Source organism: Falco biarmicus, chromosome Z (genome assembly GCF_023638135.1).
Source record: "Falco biarmicus isolate bFalBia1 chromosome Z, bFalBia1.pri, whole genome shotgun sequence".
Taxonomy (NCBI): Eukaryota; Metazoa; Chordata; class Aves; order Falconiformes; family Falconidae; genus Falco; species Falco biarmicus.
In genome coordinates, this window is record NC_079311.1 from 61,802,259 (window position 1) to 61,826,376 (window position 24,118).

Here is a 24,118-nt window from a genome sequence, read left to right on the forward strand (position 1 = left end):
GACTGGTCTATGTGGAAAGGGTACATCACATCAGAAGTTAGCCAGCAAAACTGCATTGCCTTACTTTGCTGCAGGCTAAGAAGCATGCACACCAAGAATTTACCACAATTCACATGATCGGTAGTAACTTGTTGAGTCACAGTAACTAATTTATGAAATTCAGCCATAGCACATTACAATGTATAATTCAGCATACAGAATTGGTTACGTTCTTTCTTATCTCACACTATGGCAGCTAGTTGCAGTCAACCTCGTGGCATATTTCCTACAGCTATGCTCCGTAAGATAAAAGATACTCTAGTGCAGGGAAATGTCCCAATACAAGTGATCAAGCATGGCTGTCTATAAAATCAACTCTAATTCCTCGTCTTTGGGATAGGCTGGGAAGATGAGGAGGAAAATAACGTGTACCACACTCTTCCTCACATAAGATGTCACAGAGTATAGATCCAATGGGATTAAAGTGAGAATTCTCAGTTGTATTTGGACCATCACAGGCACAGAGTGCGTTTTCTTGGAGGTCTGAATTCTGATCTCTGTACAAATCCAAATTATCACAGCAAAAACCTTAAAAAAAATTAGCTCTCCTAGTATTCTAGAATAGCTGCTCCAGAAGTCACATCAGCTTTAACAAATTTTTTATATGCACAACCACAGTGCATCATGGCAACACAAACTGTTCTTCTGACACAGAATGGCAAATATGCAGCCACTACCAGCCAACCTAACCCCAAAGTCTCTTTCCTCATCTCCTTACCCTATTTCCCCACCCAAATAAGCTTCCAAGAATATAATCTACTGGCAAAACTATCCAACTGAGTATTTGCTCAGTTTATCATTTTTATAGGTTTGCTCTCCTAGAAGACACACAATCACCTCAACTGCACCTCATAACTGGCAAGATCTGATCCAGCTTTGCTAGAATATTATACAACAAGAGTTTCTTCTCTATCAATTGATCTTAGTAGGAGATAATTTCATTTAATTTCAACTTTGTTGTGAGAACTGATATATGTGGTATGCATGCCACTTCCAAATGCATGAGCTTCCACAAAATTGCTAATTCCATCGATCTCTGCACTTTCAGTACAAAAAAAAAGAATAAAAAAGAAAAACCAGGCTAATAAGAAATGGCAAACTACACTCACCTGAGCATAATCATGATTATCACAGACCCTTCTGTTCCTGCTCCAACTTTCAGTTGCTTGTAAAGATCAAAGCTGTGCTCTACTGTATTGCATAACATGTTTCTGGTCTCTAGTTGATACATCTCTGGATTAATGTGAACCTTACTATCCAGCACGAAAAGGGGAGTGTTCTAGAGGTACATTTAAGACTATTATGCGTGAATTGGTCTCTCACTGCCTCTAAGAATTTGTAAGAATGTGGAGGAGGAAGTTGCACAGTGCTACCCGTTTCAGATTCTGAAAAAGTACCTGAAACTAATTAGATAGGCACACTTCCAGCTTTTATTTTCAGACTCAGGTATATCATCCAATGGGTAAAAAAAAGAAAGTGAAAAGCACCTCCACTTAGAAGCTAAGAAACAGTGGCTAGATTTGAAATTCAGAGGTTGTCCCAGTGATTTTGCAGGGCTCAGCAGCAGTAAAGGATTCTTGGGTGGGTGGTGGTGTGTGTGTGATGAAAACTAACCGTAAGAAGTGTATGGCATGAATTCTGTACTGCTGATATCTTCAACAAAATTCAGACTTACTTATTGGAAAACCAGGTTTCTTTCCACAAATCAGAAACCATTTGTTCAATGCTGTGGAAGACATCTATTTCAGTATTTATAAGATGTCGTCTAATCAAAAAATAAAATATCAAGGGAGAATTCAACAGTCTATTACAGAAGATATCCAAGTCCATAAATGACAGCAGGGTTTTTTGCTGTTCCCCGCCCCCAAGAAATGCACAAATTATGTAAAACTGCTCCACATTTCAGGATGCATACAGTAGTTAGAAAACTTAAGCAGGAAAGAAGTATATGAACTAGAATTACCATTTTAAAATTTAAAATGTCAAAGAAAAATTGTGGACTGAAAATTAAAACTGTATTTTGATGTTTTTGACACAGCTTTTCATTTCCTTTCTAGCACAAGCCTGTTTCTTATAACAATTACAGGGTTGCTATAGCAATTACTTATTATCTACCGTAACCTCTTTACATCAATACATCTTAAGTGAAGAGCACAGCATATTTGATTTAGTTCCAATGAGAGGTATACCAACATGCGCTATGGAAATTGGTAGGCAATTAATGTGAAACCAAGCAGTTTGCTTGGCAAAAGTAAGATCTGCACAGGAAGGAAAGCAGAGGTTGAAAATCAGTGCTGCTGAAGAACAGTTCTTAAGATACATGAAATCCCTCAATGTGGTTCAAAGTCAGAAAAAATTGACTTGACCTTCCAGAAGCCTTTTGGGCAAAAATAAAATAAGAATTGATCCTAACATAAAACGGTCATGTTTCATAAGTGTGTCATCAGTTCCATCAGGAACTTAATTACTTCACAAAAGAAACAGAACACACCAAGGGGAAGAGAAAGCTTACTTAAATTGTAAAAGAAACATTTTTTAAACATCAAAATATCAGGTGTCCAGTAATATGTATCATTGATAAAAGGTAAAAAACAAGGCTAAAAAGAAAGAACAATTTTTGAAGCACCATAGTTGGATCTACAAGGACCAAGCCCTTTACTGCAGAACATGTAATGCAACTGTCAAAATGCCAACTATTTGCTATTTCCAAAGCAGACTTCCTCCACAGTTCCATCTCTCTCCTCAGTCTCTCAGATGTGACTATCACAACAGACAGCTTAGTTCCAGGCTGTAACACGACCAAGTACTTCTTCTCCAGTACAGAGGTGTGCAAGAAGTGCAAAAGTACAGATTCACACTTCTCCCACTGTTTAGCTCCCAAGAATTGAAGCAGAACCCAAAGCACTGCCATGATTCACATCACGAGTCAGATGGTACATTCATGGCAGGGGGACTGATATAAGATCACATCAGAAGGATTGCTCTAACAGGCAAAAACTACCAAACAACTTATATTTATCCTATTACGTATCCCAAAGGATTCTTCTATTCTAATTATGGCCATCTAAAGCACTAAATATCTGACCTATTATCATGCACTAACACCTCACTACTGCTAAAGAAAAAAGACCAGACAAATACGTGATTCATCCCACCTTAAGACAGCTGTCTAACCTAGGATGGATGAATTATGTCATGGAGTGCCTTCTCTTTAACTATCAAGGCAGCACCTAAGACTCTATACCTAACTACCATATAGTTACAATAAGGCAGTATGTATCCCCTTCTACTGCCCCACAGATCAAAAGATGGCAGTTAAATACTACTTACTGCCAGGAAATACCTATAAGCGAAGCGCATATTGCCTAGTTTTCTTCTATTTCCCTGAGGTAAAGCTGATTAATATCCCATATTATTTCAAAAGTTATCAACAGTAACAAAAGCAACATTCATTGCCTTCTCCTGAGAGAAGAAGGCTAAATTTGAGAAGATAGGGCAGCACAGCAAAGTGGATACTTACAGAAACAGTTGAGCTGGGTGTATTTGTACCATAGCCAGAAGAAGGGAGAGAAGCCAAAGACCAGCGGCGACCATCAGTCCTGTTGTGAAACCAAGGTTAGTCAAACGAACACTGCAGTATCCTAATACAGAAACATTTGTGAAAGTATTACTGCATAAAACTGCATTCCAAAAGCATGATACAAACAGAGTTTTTAGTAAAGAGTAAACTTTCACAGGGGACCACAATAAACAGCATTCACTGAGGACGACTTAGGCTTACAGATATTTTTTTCTAGTGTGCTTTTCTAGTTAAGAATCTATGAAATGAAACAACCAGAAAGTGAATGAACAGCTCCACAGAACTGGTGTCTCACTAATACACACTAGAATACTAACACACTATAAACAGACCACAGGGACTCTTCACAACTCTCAGGCCCATCAGATGAAAATTCATGAGAAGCAAAATCAAAAACTTGCAAACAAATGCAAACCACAATGCTCTGAACCACAGAATAACCACAACAGTCTGCTTGAAACACAAGGGTAGGAGCACTTTAAGTGACATCAGTAGAAGATACCAGCAAACTAGCCAATGTAAAATAACAGCAAGAATGATTAGGTAAAAACAAACTTGTTAAATGTTAGATATGTAAATAGGAGGAAAAAAAATTTGCAGCAAAAATCATGCTCATTCAGAATAATAAAAAAAATCATAACCAAAACCAATCTCTGCTCTTCATGGCTTGAGGTAAGCTACACACAGACAACATGGAACTGGAACGTACAAAGTGACAAACCAAAAAACAACTATGGGAGCCGTGTTTGGATTTTTGAGGGGGTAACATTTACCTGTCATTTCGGTGCCCATGACTGGAATACAATTGTATCAAATATGTTAAAAACCCCAAAATAAATAAATAAATTACAAAACAGAACAGGTTTTTATTAACAAACAGTATGAAAGCAGGGGAAAGGGAAAAGGAGAGTTGAAGCTCTGTTTTACAGCCAGTTTACAAAGACTATTTCTCAAGTCCACAAAAGACACAAAGGACAACTGAAATGCCAAATTAGCAACCTTAAACCTCTTGATGCAGCTTCTCTTCCTTTCAAACTAACTGTCTAAAAAAACCCCCTTGCTTCTCTCCATTCCAACACCTTATTTTCCACACCCATTTACCCATCCACAAGCTAAAACCCAGGTCTTTGGGACCTTGAATACATACAGTGATAGAAAAGAAACTGCAGTACCTAATTAGCATTAAAGTATAAAGAAAACGTGGGCTAGAGGGACTGCTGACTGTATCAGACCGATCTCTACAAAAAACTTCCTCCTTCTTCACACTTTGTTTTTTTATTTCATTAATTCTCCTCCCTTCCCCTAGGTATGCATGAGCTACCTCCAGATGAATGAACAATTCCAAAAGGAGTTTTTATTTTGGTTCAGCTGTGCAAGCCAAGTATGTTCACAGCTGAAAGAACAAGAACTTGGAAGGTATTTAAATATGGGCAAAACCTGTATATTCTGCAGCTGTTAAGACACAAAATACTTCTCTACTGCATAACTCATATTGAGCAGGGTTCTTACATCACACAGCAATTGTCATGCAGAAGGGCCATCAAGTATGGGGATGGGAACCATGGGAAGTTACCTGGGAAGAAAAGGTGGGAGAACAGGAGGCATTCATAAGGGAAGAAGGAAAAAAAAAAAAAAAGGTAGCAAGCTGCTGCAGCTTTTCCCCATGGGCTCTCATACACCACTTGTCCCTGCCTACCATGTGGTCCTACCCGCTTCCCAGCAGCTCTGGAAAGCAGGATCTGTCACCTACCTATGGGCTTCCAGATCCTGGACTTGTATGTACCAGCAGAAGAGGCCCAAGCAGTGGCTACCAGAGGCACAGGCACCAATCATCCCACCAGATGCAGGCAGAGGAAGGTGACTCTCCTACTTGTTGCCAAGGGGCCTGGGGAAGGCTGTCTCCAGCCTGGCACGCTGGCTTGGCAGTACGGCAGAGGGCCACCTTCCTCCTGCTGCTGCATGGTGTGGCTACCAGCTGATGAGAACCAGCTATGCTGGGAAGCCCTCCTTTCCCACGGGAGGCTTCCAAACCATTTCCTTTGCCCTTCCCTCCCTTCCTCACGTCTCCCAAGCTTTTTGGTATCCCCACTGACTTGGGGGCAGTGGGTGGAAAATGAATACATGTACACCTATACCACCTCACCTCTACTCCTTCAACCTTCCTGCCTTGTCCTTCCCTTCCTTTGTATGGCCATTAAATTTACAAAACAACAGAAAACACATGAAGTTCAGAAGTCTGAGAATGGCTCTCATTAACCACAGGCGATTTTACTACCAAAATGCATCCTATCACAGATTATATGAAGACAACCACAACACACATACCAAATGCACAAGAAAATTTTACATCACCACTCTTTTTCACTACAAACATAAACCAAAATCAGTTTCCATAGAAAACTCTCTAAAAGTTTCCTGAATCCCACGGAAGTGGTAAAGTATTTTGAAATCACAGAAACTTCTTGTTCTAGCGTTCTTTTAATTAAAGAATTTATTTACAAGTCCATTACAGGGCTCTAAAAATGGCCACAATTGAAAGGAAGCACTGGTAAACAAATTCATTTTTTCCTCCTGAATTTTAAGGTTTGCAAAAACATAATGATTTAAACTTTCTGTTGATTATGGGTGGGAAAATAAAACTACTTCCTGTCCGCTGTATTTCTAAGCAATGCTTGGTCTTTCACAGCTGCTTTTTCCATTACAAGCTATTTCTGGATTTAATGAATCTTTCTACAAATATGCTCACAAACAAACGTAATCTATGAAGAGATAGCTTTCCTTTTTTTAAAGATGCTATCAAGAGGAAGTAGATTCAAAAGAAATACTGAAATTTCTTAAGATGTTGGTTAAAAAAGCGAGAGCATATGCTATTAGACTGTCAAGATCTACTGTCACAGATGAATTAAGATTCAGATATAAGAAATACACAAGTGAAGTCTTCTCCCCTTCGCAGCTTTTAATAAGAGTTAAGCCATTTCTTTGCACTTACTTCTGAGAGCTCGTGTGTGCTACTTTATTGAACTGCCAAAATAAAGGAAGTAAAACTACAGTGGCAAGTACAAGAGTTACATGCCTGGCACTACTTGATGACAAAGAAAGCCACAGCATTTCAATTTCACTTTTTGTGTAGATACTCTTGGGTCAACATACAAACTCTGCCTACCCTCCCAGGCTTAGAGTTAATGAACATATTATACGAGGTAGGCTGACAAGGTGTTAAGTGCACGCTGGCACAAACAGGCAGCCTCCATGACATGCTATCAACTTTGGCTATGGTTCATTTAATAATAATTTACTTCATAAATCACTTCAAATTCACTTTAGATCTTCAAAAATTCTACTAGCATTAACTAACACAACACTCCTATGACAGAGCTGGCTGTTTCAGTGGTACAGGTCGTACAACATGACAAGGTCAGGTATTAAAGCTATTGCAATGGTATTGCAGTTGCCAGTAAAATCAGGCCCTGAACTCAAGACCTCTCTAATAGTGCTCTTCTAAGCAACGCACTTCTTCCATCGTTAAGAAAAAAAATACAGAGAACCCTAGACGTAGCTTAAAGTTTCCCCATATCTCAATAGATAAGAAGATAGTGTCTGAATTGGATCCACTACAATTAAGTCATTAAAAAATATTTTTAATAATTTTTTTGAATTTAAAAATTTATGAATGCATTGTGTCAATCATCCAGTTCACCTTTGTTGCAACTGAGGTTTAGGAGAGTTTACATAACTAAGATAAAACTTGTCATTCTAAGTGACAGACTTGACAGATGTATTTGCAATCACCTTATTAATATATGGGTCCAAAAACATTTCCTCCATGCAAAATGCATGCTGCATGCTACGAACAATCTCTTACCTTCTTGCAAAAGAAAAGTGAGCTGAGGCACTGGGAGAGAAATTCCTAGGGCTATCTTGAGGACTGTTTCCTGTTTGGGGGATACATAGAAAAATTATTATTAGAGGTGGGGAAAAAAACCCCAAAGAAACCACTAAATAACATTCAGATATACTAATCCAAGCATTCCGAGGCAGGTTAGAAACTAACTCCAGAATTTCTTCCCTCTCAGTCTGAGAAAATAAACTCTGAAATAGAAGCTTATTTCAACTCACATTTAATTTATATTTCGTTTAGTTATTGGACTTTATAACTCAGAAAAAAACCCTCTATTCAGCCCTTTGAGATTTAAAGTTTAAAAAAAACCCCAGTATATTAGTTTGAAAGAAACATTTTTAATGTCAGAAAGATTTTTCTTAAAAAATCACACAAAACATTTGAAAGCTAGAAATATAATTATTTAGCTCTTACACAAAGTTTCTACAGCATTTCCACTGGAGCTTTATTGTGATTTTTTGTTACTCTAACTCTAGAACAAATGAGCCAACCAACCACATTGAATGAAAACTTTTTCACATAGTTGTGTTAGACCAAGGCATGGAAAGGCAACCACCCTCTGCAATGAGAAGCAGCAACTGCGCATTTTGAACAGGCTGTAACTTTAGGGTCTGTCACTTTTTCATATTAAAGCTCCCCAACCTCCTGCTGACCAGCATGAGTGCAGAAAGGCAGCAGCAGCTCTCAGCAGGTGCTGCCACCTCTGCCCCATAGCACCAAAAACTATAGGAGACACAGTATCTGAAGAAGAAACAGGTGACCTCTGAAAAAAAACAAACAAGCAAAAATCCCCAAACCACACCAAAAGCTAAAACGATTCAATTTGAAGTAGCACTGGCATACATCTAAAAGTTGATCTTTCCTTAAATAGGGAACAGATTGCAAGAACAATACTTTGAATAAAGGTAACATATTTGTTGTAACATTTTATTTTTGGACATAAATGAGACTGCAACATTATGTGTCAGACTTAAAAAACCAAGCTCCTGTGTACCCAGTTAGAATAAACATTTATTTTTTGATGAGAAAATTACTACCTATATGTGAAAAAGCCAATACAATAGTCTTTAAAAGGATTTCAAGTGGCCTTGATTTCTACTCAAATTTTTGAATAAACTTTGCATTCATCACAGTGATGTCCTTAACAAAACCCATTAATTCTATACCAGAAGCGTAATCATGGAGCCATTAGACAGAAAATGCGGAGAACACACACCTCCACCCCCCTTTTTTGGCTAGAAGCTGAAGCAAGATGGTTTTTGAGCTGTGCTTAAATCACATCTCCACAGCTGCTCTTCCCATGGCCCCAAGAGACAAGGATTCCACTCTTGCTGGCCAGTACCTCTAATTTTTATTTTTTTTTCCTGTTTATCTATCACAGCTGAATTATGTCCTTCCAACATTCCCTCCTTCCCCTCAAGACCCAAGTTGCTTCATTACCCTTCAGACATTTCTGAGGGCCTCAATAATTTCAAAGTAGCAAGGACTTTTAAGGACTTTTGTTCCCTGAAGAGGGGGGGAAGCAGAGGGAATCTGAAGCCACATGTGTGGCACAGATTTCAATCTTTATTTGGGGACCAACAGTTTATTCTTGTCCTGCATGAACTGCAAACAACAAATTACTGAGAACAATGGTTTGTTATAATTTAACAACTAACTAGATTTCTTTTTGCTTCTATCAGAGCTTATTTAATAAAGATAAGCTAAGTATGTATTTCAGCACTGTGCAGACAAAGCGTAGTCACAAACTTTAGCTACTGCTCTAGAATAAACTAGCCGTAATTTGGAGCGTGTCATGGACTTAAGTAAGAGGAAAAAAAGACAAAGAAGCTACCTCAAACTCTGGCAGAAAAGCAGACAATTAGGCTTCATGCAGTGAGGTGTAAATAGCTTTTGACAGGAAGTAATTTGACAAACCAGCACATGGGAGTTTGTAAACAAAATCCTTTCCTCTGATAGCTGTTTTAAAGTTATATATGTATTTAACATGCATCAGGGACTTGCCTAACTGTCCATCAGTTACTCAGAACATATATGCAATCTTCATGTAGAAGCAAAAAACATAGTGGAAGAATGCAGTAATTTTATAGCTGTTGCATTGGATTTGAGGGGACACAATGCTGCAAACTACCTCACTAAAATCAACAAAGATCACTCCCTCACAGACAAAACTTGAATTACAACTCTTAGGAAGAGCATCATATCCTGTTATCAGGAAAATCAATTTGAAAGCACTACTTCCAACAGCAAACAAGCTTTTAAAATAACAAAACTGGTAAAGTCATATACCTGGATACTAAATACTGTGAGTTTATCTAGAAGTCTAACAACTCAGACAAGCCTGGAAACAGAGGATGAAAATCTAAACCCTAAATGACTGGAGAAACAGCTAGTGCTACTATGAGTTTAAGGTGTGGTGTTCCAGAACAGCAAGACAGGTTAGAAGCAGAGTCCTATACGTGACCTTCATCATCATGGCATTCATCCACCCATCTGTAAGCCAATACCTGGGAGACTGTCAAAGAAACACCAGTGCCAGTTAATTCTCTGTCCATATGTGCAGTACTTCCTTATTAGACAAATCCCGCTGTTCTTCAGGATCCTGCTGGCTGTTGTATGCTTTAGTCCTAGGGTATCTCTATGTTGCTGGGATTACTGTCTATGTTTCTGACCTGGTAAAGTAAACCTGACTGGTGGTCAGGCATTAGGTAAGGAATTAACTCCAGCATCACACAATGAGTAGGCAATCAACATACCGAAACAATACCTGATGACAACACAAGGGTAGCTCATTTTGCAAGCAGCTATTGTTGAGAAAACTATATTGAGACTAATTAAGTTGTAATTGCTTTGTAAGTAGCTTCAAGAAGTCCTGTGTCTTTGCCACAGAGGGAAGAAGTTTTAAATCTTTTAATAAGCATATGTTACAGTCACTGTATATTAGTAATGTGTTTTTAATAGCTGTCTACTTACAAAATAAAAAGTTTCAGATGCAAGGTCTTTGTGTTAGTACTGAGGGAATAACAGATTAATGATAACTGTTACCCCAAATTCCTGATGGATCAAAGACAAATCCAGCTTGAAGTCTTGATGTCGTCACTTTAAAAATAATCACTGTACACAGTACACCAGCACCACAATAATACAATATAACAATGGGTCATACATTCCTCTATGTCAGTTTACTTGGTGGTGAACACACAACTGCAAAGTGAACAATACAAAAGAAATCATCCAACAGTTGCAGGTCTGATTTTCATACCACAACAAATGGTGCCACTCAGCAGAACACACAGCTGGGCAGCAGAATAATTTTGAATACTTGTTCAGGTGAGGAGCTCAAGCTATTTCAACACCTGGACTAATTATGCTTCACACCAGTAAATGACCTTTCCCAGTAAGAGCAAGGAAGGTCTGCACACCCCTTAAACTTGTTTGCCAGGATCTTTGCATGTTCTGACCACTACTTAAAATACTGGCAGTGCTGTTTTAATGGGATTTAATTTAAATGTCAGTTGTATCTGCACGTATCTTACCATTTACACTTTCCTGTCCTGTCCCCAAACTACTGGAAGACGCTTTGTTAACAGTTTTACTTTACCCCAAAGCAAGACTAAATAAAAAGTTTTAGCAAAAACAATTCTACCATTCTCCATGTGACAACAGTCAGAATAATTGAAATAACTGTATTATTTTCCTTTCTGTAAATATATTTTCTTTTTAAAAAATTATATTCAGAAAGCAGCTTTAGTCTTCAGCTTTCAGCATTCCCACACTTCACCATGGAAACACACTAAGGCTTTATTCCTTTACAAACCTAGTCCACCTTTCCCCAAAGTCCAGTCAACACAGGCTGCAGCTAAAGCAGAACAGCACAGAAGCTGTGTACAACAGATTCTTCTTCGCTTCAAATGCATTGTAGTAAACTAGCACTCATTATCACCTACCTCAGACAAAACTCACAAGATTAAAGCTAAAAATCCAGGGAAACTAACTCCAGATTTGATGCACACACATGAATGCCTCCAGTGCAATTCAAAGCCTAACACAACTAAAATATATGGTGCAAACAGCTTTGTTCATTACTGCACTTCAGTGTAGCTATCTAAAGTACATCTATCAAATGAAATTATCTGATGTAAGCAGTAAGTCTTAATGTAGTGAGAACAAAACATTAGCAGTCAGCATTCTAAGTGTCTGCCTAGAAAGGTCTAGGGCAGACCTAAAAAATCCTAGGAAAAGGATTACAACGTGGAAGTGAGATCTCCTTGGCCCTAAATTCTGCTTTAGGGAACCACATCATGTAATCCTATTCCTAAATTTATTGAAACCAACAGGAAGGGTCATGTTCTTCCCTGTCACACTTAGTGGACAATTCTTCAGGAAGTCTCCTGTTCTGTTATTTATGTCCAGCATGTATTTCTCTTCCCATTCTGTGACCCCCCCCCCTCCTCTGATTTAGATGACAATACAGGCTTTCCACAATCTTCCTGCTGCTAAAGGCAAGGAAGTAATAGTCTTTCAGTCTTACACAAAAAGCTCTCACATTCTGTCCTACCAGCTTTTCTCCCCATGTGATCCCCTCTGAACATGTATGACCATAAAGGCATGCAGTATTCCAGAAATCTAACCAGGATACCATTCAGTGGCACTAAATCTTCCCAAATTCAACTGAAAATTACTTCCTTTATACATCTTCCGAGATCTGACTTTCAAAGAAACACTAGATTGGTCCTTGCAAACATCATGCGATCCAGAAAATGCAATCACTTCCTTCCCTAAATTCCTGATAACAGATGAGTCCACAGATTACAGTAGACATTTCTGTTACTGGTTGTCCAGTACAGAATGCTGCATGTTGCTATGTAATTTCATACTTTTTAATTCTAGTGCTCAAGATCAGTCACTTCAACACAGCTTCTCAATGCCATTTTACACTAGATGTCTTCCAAATTTACATCAGCTACAATAATTTTATGCCAATGCCACTTATGAGAAGATTAAAAAGGTCTGGCCACAAAACCAAAAACCCAAGTGGACTCTACTGATAACCTCTGCTCCTACTGTATAGTATTTCTCACTTTAGCACAGCCCGGTCTTCTCCTCTTTAAACAATTTCCTAGTTATCTTGCAGTCCTTGTCATCTTAGTGGCACCCCATGAAAAATTTATTAAAATACAGGCAAGTAAAATTTACAGCATTGCTCTTAACAGCTAAATCTTGTTCCTAGAGCAGACACAATTAAACAGCACCACATGTGACTATTAATCATAAGGGGTTAGTAATCACCCACAGGAACAAGCTCCTGTGACTACTGAGGTGGGGACACCTGAATGCTATGACTTGCTGAGATTATAATCATTCACTTCACAGGCTGGGTGGTGCAGATGACCTGCTTACACAGCAGCAGGCAGTCAGCTGGAAAAGTCCATTAATGACCAAGGCACCAGATGTTGTCCAAGCAGATGCTGCAACACTTCCCACAATTCTGAATGTACCCACAGTTCATGCAAAAACTAAAAGGATCTTTCAGCAGATTTAGTGGCTTCAAACCTTGTTATTAAAGACAAAGGATGTCCCAATAACTCACTGAAGACAGTTACTAATAATGACCAAGCTTTGAACCCAAAGAAATGACCTGGTATAAACTGTTCTCAATTTTCACAAGAAAAAGATTTTTACATAGTGAAACATGGTATGACTCTCTTGAAATCTTCTGTGATTTTTACACATAGGCATAAGGCATAGTGGGAGACTTCAGCTGCAAGCCAAAATCTGACTTTCCACCAACACAAATTATCTCTGCAGGTAGGTACACGTCCTGCATAGAGGAAAAGGGCGTTACATGTATTAGTAATTAATGTATATAACAGAGATATTATATATCTGCTGTACACATTGTCTTTTTCCTACCACCTTTTTAACCCTCAGGTCTCGGACCTTACACCTCTCTGTGCGCTCCCAAGCGCTGGATTACCTACTGCTCCAGTAACTCTTCACTATAGCCCACAAGCCTTCATGGTCACTGTCGCTTACTAACGAACCTGCCCCTTCTTTGACAGGTGCTACTCATGCTTTATTTGTGCCCTGCACAACATACTTCATCAGTGTGGTGCTGTCTCACTAGCCTCTCCCTCCCATCCTACCACATCAATCTGAGAATGACTGAGATGGTAAGGTGAACAATGAAAAAACTTTTAAGTATTCAACATTTGTCCAATTCAGCTTGCATCTGTAAAGATTAACAACAGACTCCTGTGTAGGAACAATCCTCTATTATCTCCACAGCAAACAACAAAAACCGGGGAGGGGGTGAGAAATTTACACAAGACCTCCGTATGACTTCGTCATATGGGGCAATTATCACCCTGAACTTGGGCTACTCGTCCTCCTCAAATACCGTTCACGGAAGTAGAGAACGGCTGGTGCCTTCAGTTCAGAGTCTGCATCAAGGAGAAAAACAGCACTACTAGGAAGAACATGGGTATAAAATGCACCTCAAAGAATTATGATTATGTTCAAGAAGCTTATTTCTAAAATACAGCAATACTGCTCCCATCCAGTGTTTTGGCTAACTCCAGTCCAGACTGTTACGGTCACCTAGTAGCAACCCGAGCTCTTCATGTTTGAAGTAATGGCATACCATTTCTGAAGGTGCAGCCAGACCTCTGTATGACTGCTCTGCAGATATCAAAGATGAAAACATTCTTGAGCAACGCCACAGATATTGGCAAGAGTGCTAATGCAGTGCACTTTTGACTAGAAAGCTCCACCTTGAGATTCATAACACGCCTTCACACAGCTTGCTTCAGTTTACACAAAGAATGCATAGTACAATTCTTTGCCCTCAGAGACGTGAGGTCTTGGGGGTGGGGGTGGGAACAGGTGGTTCAAATTAAACTCATCTCAGATATGAGATGCAAGCAAAGGTAACCAAGTATGTATTTTGCCTGTTCTCCCAACAAGCAATGAATTCACACAGAAAGGAATTGGTTGGTTGTAGATCAAAGAGTGTCCTCCCTCACAACTTTTTTGTTTCAACAATTCTTTCAACAAAAAGCACTGAATACCCAAGCAATGCCAACAATCTTGTTAGGACTATACAAGAAGTGTCCAGAATAACACTGAAGATTATCATTATCAAGATTATTAATAGAAATTGATTCTGGGTGAATTTTGAAATGTCTGACAACCTTGACACCCTTCAGCTTGAACAGCTTATAATAAAGGGATAAGGACCTGCAGTAACAACTCTAATGGTACAAACATGAAGCCAAGAACCTATTCCACTTAAATAAGAGCATCTAATGGAACAATTTTCAGTAAGGGTTAACAGCAGGCTGAGATGGCTGTAGGGAGTACAGCAGTGGGATGCAGTACCCTGAGAGAAACAGATCTGGCAGAAAAGCAGGGAGAGCATGAAACCAGAAGCTAACATGGTTTTAAAAAGGCATGAGCAATCGGGGTCATGCATAATCTGTCCATCTTTCCATCTGAACTACTCAGACTACAGCAGGTTACGTCCCTCATCTTCCCATTTCACAGCATCAGGAAGGTGCCCAACCAAGAAACTCTGGGCACCTTCCTTTCCAAAACCAAAGTCACATCAGAGTATACCCAGACTTTGAAAGTGGCCTCAGAAATATCCCTCCCAGTCTCTCACCTTGAAGCAAATGTGATTGTTTTAAAACAGTGTCAGAAAATAGTCCATGGCAGGGCAATCCGATGCCAGCTTGACACATCAAGCCCAAGTACAGGTAACTTTCCAACACATAAAAAACAGCAAAATGTAATCTTGTAGCATACAGACAGAAACAACTGAAGATCATAATTTCTGGCCTAAAATGCTGTTAAGTATACATCACTATGTCCAAGCATATTAATTAAGTCCCAAACCTGTGTTTCCAATCATATTCCAAAAAGAACCACAGACAAGACTTCTACTTGAGCCATGATGCAGCTGGCTGACAGATGAACATGTCACACTTCAAAAAGCTCATCTTCCTACTGCAGTACTGCAAAGGACCTGTAAAACACTGCTACTCCTCACGCTAGAACCAGAAGCAAATTCTGTGTTTTCAACAGGTTCTCAAGGAACAGGGAAGGTAAAAGAAGGGACTAGAGCACAGTGAGGTGGAACTCTCGGAGGCTGTATCTTCACTAGTGACTTCAATTTTTTTTGAAGGCTTAGGTTTAAAAGTATCTTAGCTTTTTCTAAAAGGGAAAGCAAGGTAATGAAGGCAGACACCACAGAAACAAAGAAAGGTGTAAAGAGAACAGTTCTCAATCACGTATAAAGATGCTGAGAAGATGAAACAGGACTGAAGAAGCTAGGAAAGCTGACAGCCTGTGTTTGCTGCAACCACTTTCTCCTACAGTCGGAAGAACCGCTACACAGAACTGACTGAGAGAAGAATTACCCATCAAAAGGTTTTCAGGATCTCTCCAATGTTCTTCACATTCTGCACAGTATTACTAGGCCGTATTTGCCAAAAACGCATGTTACTATCACGCCTCAGCCAAGGATAGCCTAATGAATAACGAATTTCAATGAATGCAAGAACTGATACTTTGCTACATATTTAGCTTGCTCCATCCCTCCTCTAGGGCTGGAAACTATTTTGTTTGCCTCTCCCTCTTCTACTTTTATTGTTTCCTCCTCCAAGAGCGAATACTAGTAAGAAAGATGCAAAGGTGTTAAAGCGGGTCATCTCCAGTCCCTATGAGACTTAAAGCTTGTAGTGCATGCTCCTGGCAGAAGTTCTGGGCTGCAACATAAACAGTTGTAATTTTGATAATTTTTCTAGTAGAATCTCACCATTCACAGCTACTTTCCAGGCACTGTCAAAAAAGACCCTAAAATCATCTAGTTGGACAGGAGATATACCAGGTTTTCTCAGCGGAGTCAAGCAGCCCTCTGACTTGGAATAAAGAGGAATAAATGCAGCACTACTGTAGAACAGATGCTGTTCTCTTGTCACAGCTCTCTACTGCACTTCACAAGAAACCAGGCCTCCAGTACAGGCTGCCACAGAGAGCTGGGAGGTGAGTTGATTGTGCAGATGACAGTGCAGGTAAGATGTGCAAGTAAGACCTAGTGGCTCTGACAACGCAAGAATGCAGCTTCATTAAAAATCCACAATGTCTCTTAAGTCCAAGGTTACCAAGGACTTACGTACATTAAACATGTGATGTGCTGAAATCCTACTGTATATGTAGATGAAAATTCTAAACTTCTCAAAATGTGTCTTTGTTGTGCTTTTACCCATGTAATTTGCATCTTTTTTTATTTGTGTTAATTAGGATGACATTCACAGTGATTCAAAGTACAAATTAAAAAAAAATAATTAAAAATTTGCCTACAAAGTCAATTCCACGTAGTATCTAATTGATCACTAGACAAAGCAGAAAACCTGTCAAGAGTGACTGAGCACACTTTAACTTCAAATTGCCCCTTCAGGGGACTAATCTAGGCATACTAGCCAGCTGCACTAGGAGCCAATAGTTGTTCAAATATTACTGTAATTAACTATACATAGAGGCAAGGTAATAACAGAACCAACCATACACATGCAAATTTTCGTCACATATATGAGATTTTTGCTGAAGAGCTCAGTGCACATACCTTGGGAGAACATACCAGCATTATGAGACTCAACTGCATCCTGGGTAACTGGAGAAGTTGCCAAATTTCCACAGTAGGTTTTTGAATACACAGTACATTCTGCTGAGTTTAAGGAAAATAAAGCTTACACTCAACCTGTCTTAATTCTGGCAGAATCAGTTTTCTACCTTCAGAGCAACTTCTCAACAGCTGTGACATCAGCAATTTTATTCCCCTTCCACGGTTTGAGAAATCAATTCAAAAAGAAGCAATTTGCCAAAAGCATGAGTCCACTGCCAGGCAGAAACTCTGTAGCATTTACTGAATTATTTGTCTTTGGCATTACTGAATACACAACCTGTGATCAGGTCGCAGGTAATGCATGCTGGTCACTCCGTATTTTTGAAGCCTGTTAGGCATCATTGGTCTAAGCCACCAGTTTCCAAATGGATGGTATAGTCACTCATAGCAGTGGACATACACTAGTTTTTGCAGCAAGCACTGGTACTGTTTTCATCAAGTCAACACAGCACAACTAAAGCCTCTTTCTATGGTGACTGAAGATCCTCTGTTGCAAATGGCAATTTCTGCATTTGGGGGACACAGAGAGGAATCCCAAACATTCCAACATTTCATTTTTCAGTTTTAAAATAGTCTGCACCATGTTGTCCTTTGTTTGTATGTTTTAAACACTCTGCTGCCTTGAACTACTCACAAATCCTCATGTCTCAATTCCTGGTTACAATAGCCTGCTGCTCAGAGAGGAAAAAACACCTTCATATTTTTTCTAATAATGTTCCTTCCACAACAAAACTGGAGATGCCCTACTAAACTCATCATCCTCTTCCAAAATTCAACTGAAACACTGCATTGTCTCTTTTAGAACCCATCTGAGAGCAGTTCTTCAAAGCATTCAGTGTCATTTCCTACACAATGACTGGTGTGGGGCTTTCAATTTGCTGTGTAGTTACAGTCAATGCCCCCAAAATATAAAGAGACAATAAAATTTTGAGGAAATGTGTTTTGATATGTCAAAAATGTTCCCTTTTAAAATGAAGACAATCATTATCAATAAAAGATTTATTTATGGACTTTCATTCAATCTTTAAGTGCTTCAGAAGCAACTCAAAATGATCATCAATTTATTGCCACATAAAGTGAAGCACAGAAATTTCCAGCAACATGCCTAACACCATAAATCCTAGGGAGGAAAAGCACTAGGAATAACGTGTAATACCCTACTTACCAATTCCATTACCTTCACCATGCGTGCAAGCTATTTTATACCTTTTTTACACAACTAGGCCCAGAAAGGGTGGTGCGGTGGCGGTCGGGGGAAGAAATTGCATCAGAATGTCAGAATACAAGATAGGGAAATAAAAATAGCTACGTAGTCCATTTTTTGTACTTGTGGATTGCTTCTCACCATACGATAGAATTTATGGATCTCAACATAATAGAAATTTGGATGGAAAGGTACAGAAGTTTTTGCTATTGAAAACAGTGGAAAGAAAAGTAGTGGAACAGAGAATTTGTCTGTTTTGCTTTCCTCACATAGACATTTTAAGTATTTAATAACAGCAATAGTAGCATAGGTGTAAAATCACCTGCATGAGCTGAAAGTGGTGAATGGGGCCGAGGCAGAGCTGAAGACTGGCCATTGCCCATCAGACTCTTCCTGTTGCTTGTTCTACAGCTGTGGGCAAGAAGAGAGGAAAAAAGACATTAGCCTTAGAAATACAGCATATACCGTATATGAACATTTGATATTCTGATGCTTAGCTCCTTTACTTCCCTGTCTCCTATTAAAAATCAGAGCTATTGTTGGGTTTGTAGGCATGTCCAGGAAGTCTACAATCATGCTGGATAATGGCAAAGACAGCAGCCTCCAAAGAAAATGCACCATGGATACTTTTCAGGCTTGCACATTTGCTGTTCTGTGCAAAGACCAGGATTCCCCTGTAGAGTAATTCATAAAATGTTCTTCCCTGACTACAACTTGTTGCTCTGCCATACACTTCTTACGATATATAAAAATACAAAAGTACAATGTGAAAAACAGTTTCAAGCTTAGAATCACCATTCAATGATTAAACCTGTCTCTGCTGCACGAACTGTAGTTCCAAATCACATGCCACAAAGAGCAACAATTTATCAATCTAAGAATGATACAATAATTATAAATCTAATTACTGAGATAAATTTCACATCTGTGCCTTTTGTCAATGGAACAGATGATGCCTAAGATGAATGCATTTTTTTTACTCATACATTTTTCATCTACAAAGCCACTAATTTCCCAAATTACAAGATCATTAGGCGAGATAAATAGTAAATTAACACATCTATTAAACTTGGGAAAGGAGATATTTTTCTGAAATACATATCATAGTTTTAAAATATTTATTGGCAGAAGTGTTTTTCTTTTTTCCTCTTTCTACCATAATGAATATTCTCACAAACACAAATCCCCAACACTGCAAACATTCATGCACAAGAAAAATAGTATCTTGAAGTCAAAGAGACTGCAACTGTGTATAAACTTAAGTGCATATGCTAACATTTATGGCACTGCAATCCAATTTTTTTTCTGTAAAGGTTTAGGAAAAACTCAAAACCACTAAAACGGGAAAAAGTCACACATAAAACCATTTCGTTAACACAGTAGGTTCCAACAGTAGCAGATTCAGATCACAGTTTTACATTTCTCCAAAGATGAGTTCTGTAACATTATGATCTCTATGTAACAGCCAGAAAGCAAGACTGATTAGTCTTGATACGGTGTGAGATGAATAAAACACAAAATAAAGGATGGAGTTGAATAGCATGAAAGCTAAGTAAAATGAATTTAAAAGTATTCCAAAGAATACTGGAAACAAGTAAAATCGAAAAACAAAGAAGAAATTTTGAGTATGAAAGCAGTACAGAAGACGCCTGGAATATGGAGGGGGAAAAAACCCAACAAAACAAAGTGTCACACACTAAAACCAGTCTCCCCTTGAAAAATGTTTTATGAAGCAGCAAGACTGCCATTCTGTTTAATGGGTTAATGAAAAGTTCTTTTGCATGAATTGCACACTGAATTGCTGTATCACTTAAATATTACAATCAATTAAACAATGCATTCACTTTTGAGTGTATACTTATCATTACTGCAGACCTATGTAAGAAAAGAAAGCACAAAATGACTGCAAGATTCACATTTAGAACACTGGAAAAGTCAAACTATTTAAGACGTACATTGTAATTTCTAAGCTGAAAAATGAGGGAGAACTTTTAAAACGTGAAATTATACACACACGATTTCAGGAACCTGGCTAGATTAAGCACAGCTTTCTACAAGCATTTTTGACATATTCAGCACAATCTACTTTTTAAGTAATAGACCTTGAGCAAATATTCCATGTCTCATTAGACAACAATTTCAAAGTCATACTGTTCCCCACCGTCCATCTCTAAATTTGCCCAGCTGAAGAGTCATAGTCAACTCTTCTGTGATAAGAACGGTCCAAATTTTTTTCTCCTGGCTTCATGCAATATCACTGTATTGTTGGTAACTTCTTGTATCATACTATGACAAACCTCATTTTTTCATCTGTTATACTTGTTTTAAAAAGCTTGAATAACTTCCTTTGCAATTTTCCAATCTAAAACGGAATCCGGTGGAAACTTTTGGTATTCGTTAGGCATTCATTAAAGGACATACAGATTACATCTATCCACGATGGCATCACTACAGTGCCTGTGGTACAGGCTGGGGTTAAGAGAGACCATTACATGACTTTAAAGGAGCTTTGCGTGGCTTAGTTTAGCGTCTAAAGGATCACCACATGACCTGTCACAAGAAGGGAACACATTTTAAGGATCTAAACCATGGGTGTGTTCTCAGCAAAACATTTCAATGAATTCTAGACATCCTTCACTGATTTTGCTGCAATTTGCCTTTGTCTGTAAAAATTCAGAGTTTTATCACTTTTGCCATAATTTCCTACGTTATCTTGTTTTTAGGGGGTGGGTGGGGCTATTTTTCAGAATTATTACTGGGGAGCATGACGGCATTACCTTCAGTATCAAGATCTTATGTAATGAGAAAACTTTCCCCCAACTGCCATTTCAAAAAATTTTTTGCTGTTTGTTCAGATGTGGCTGCAGCTGTATGAAGAACGTATCTTTTATCACACTCAAACAAAATGTTCTATTGAGAAACAGAAAATGAAAACATATGAAGTCTCCTCTATTTGTCTTAACGCATGAAAGGACAAGTCTCTCCCACACCTCTCTCTGTAAGCTTTTTTTTTTTAAACAGTTCTGTTTCACGAAGATTTTGAAACTATGTTACCCATCCTGTATAATATATGAACTCCTTCCCCAGAATAATGGTATTATGAAGGAAGCTCTTTGTGGGTAAATAAAGAATTATCTTCAGGGAACCCTGATAGATGATCTAAACTGCTAGACCACCACAAATGCGAAGCAGGGTTGCACTGAGGAAATACCGAAGCATTGCCTTAGCCTTGAAACAGCCATCTCCCACATACAAAAGAATCTCAGAAGTTAAAGCCGTTCTGCAGACAAAATCCTTTTTCCTAGATCTCTGAATACATCAAGTAACTTTCCCCATCTATTGTCTTTATAAAACTATTCTCCCATTCAAATGGGACAATATAAACCAACTGATAAGAGGTAGCCCGGAAAGAAAGCCTCTTTGTCTGCAGCAAAGTTACAGCAGTGCAGGAGGAACAGTCTACAGGGACTGTAACCTAGGGAAACAAACCTTGGGGTAAACCAGAGCGCTGCACCCTCAAAATGCAATTCTCCAAGCCTTGGATCTCATGTTTTGATCAGGCTGCACAGCACAGAGAAAGAGACCAGCAAGCCAGGCAGCATGCATGACATAGGGTTTAGAGCCATGAAATAAACAGAGCAAGAAACTGCACCTTTTTCCAAGGAGAAGAGACTGGGGGTTGGTGGGTGGGGGCAATCAGTCATGTTCCACCATAACTAAACTTTGGGGTGCACACAAAACCTGAAGAAAATAGGAAATCTACAATTTTTGATCTGTTCTTCTCTGCCCCAGGAAGATCCTTCCTGGACTCTATAGTCTGCTGCCCACAACTTAAAGGAGGAGGATGTATTTGGAAGTAGTTGTCATTACACCATATTAGCAGTGACCTGGATTACTGACACTGTTGCTTATCTTGGAATCCAATTCATAATTTCCTATTTGGTTTCCAAATCGCCCACAGACAGGTTCTGCCTTACCTCCTGCTCCCCACCACTGACGCTCCTTCCCACTCACACCTCTCATCTGTGTCTGACTTCTCAGCACGTCTCACTGCTGAGGAATTCCTCCTTCACACCAGCCCCAGTCTAAGCCCCAATGCACCAACCTCCAAGTCACTTGTCCTCCAGCTGCTACAGATGATCAACGCTTCCATGAGAAGTACTCATGATAAATAGAGAGAGGACTACAAAAAAAAATGCTTTGTGCTCAACATTTTTATATCACAAAGCAAGGGTGAACTACAGCTGCTGAAAGATGCAATCCAAAAGCTTGACTACTTTGTTCCTTAAATAGCCATAATTCCTCCCGTATCAGGCAAAAACTGTTTGGGCAGAGATGATGGGAACCGCTAGATTGAAACCGACAAAGCACAAGGCCCAAGTACTAGTACAGCCATTAAAATAGAGCTACACTCCACAAGCTGTTGGAAACACTGACAGAATAAAAACTTGAAGCAGAAATTCAGAGGTAGATTTAGATTAGATATTAGGATGAAATTCTTTACTGACTCTGACAGTGTTGAGACACTAGAACAGGTTTCCCAGGGAAGTTGTAACACTCCCTCTCTGGCAGTGTTCAAGGCCAGGCTGGATGTGGCTTTGAGCAACCTGTCGAGTGAAAGGTGTCCCTGCCCGAGGGAGGGAGCTGGAACTAGATTAGCTTTAAGGTCCTTTCCAACCCAAACCATTCTATGATTCATCTAGGACAGGCAGTTCTTTATCCAGAGCAGAAACAGTAAATGCAGATTTCCTGATACAGTACTCAAGAAACCGCAAAAATTGTGAGAGGTATGCACTGAAATGGAATTTTCGTCCTCAGAACAAGGGCTAATATGTGAGCAAATTAATGGCAGTAAAGGTTGGTTTTATATCCCCCACCCCTGCAGGGAAAGAAGGCTATGTTGACAGGATTACCACTTGCCATGCTTTTCATGGCAAAATTGGCATCTGCTTTAATAATTTATAATTAATTCATTTCAACATCCCCAACTATTAGTATTTACATTCGTAATAAAGATGGCTTTGGACTGTAAGCTATTATGACAGTTCACCACCTTTCACAGCCTATGCTGAGCACAGTACTACTCTACAACAACAGCTTCTTAATTTTATTATCAGTGTAATACAGTGGTTTAGCTGAAGGTAAAGATTTAAAGGGGACTCCCGTTTTAAGAGAGGCTGCAAACAAAATGTTTTACTTACTAATACAAGTGGAGAGAAATTAACCTGTTGCCATATGCAGAATGCAAAGGCTGACCATGCATAAAAGAGACTAATAATGTAAGACCAGCAATCCCATAAAAGCTCTGCAGACAGAAAAGGTAGTTACAATTTCTAGGGTGTTAAAACTGCATAGCTGAAAACTGCCTCAGGAGGAACATGCTGTCCCTAGCAAGATGTGCAATGTGGCCACTTTGTTTATACAGGGAAGTTAAATTTAAGTTATATTTCAGTTATATTTAACATGCTCCGAAGCTAGCTAACCTACGACTTCATAGTTTTTTATTATCTTTATAAGCTGTAACACTTCGGAGTCAACAGTGCACACAGCACTGCCTTAAAAATTAGAACATCTAGTCAGGTTTGCGTTTGATGTTTGCGTTGTTTGCGTTTGATGTTTGTTTTTAAAGAAAAAGCCGCCTTTTGCATTAAAAAGCTGTTTGGTATTTCCAAGCTCTCCAGAATCCAGGCGAGTTCTGTGGGACATTAACTC

At 39.0% G+C, this 24,118-nt stretch overlaps 1 protein-coding gene across 1 annotated transcript in view; it reads right to left on the bottom strand.

The window, feature by feature from the left end:
* The window catches only part of MAST4 (microtubule associated serine/threonine kinase family member 4), a 274,380-nt gene that overhangs the window by 53,868 nt on the left and 196,394 nt on the right, over window positions 1-24,118 (bottom strand). Inside the window, 3 exon segments of the mRNA XM_056325127.1 lie at window positions 3,560-3,638; window positions 7,482-7,551; window positions 18,729-18,817. Of these exon segments, the coding sequence (XP_056181102.1) occupies window positions 3,560-3,638; window positions 7,482-7,551; window positions 18,729-18,817 (238 nt within the window).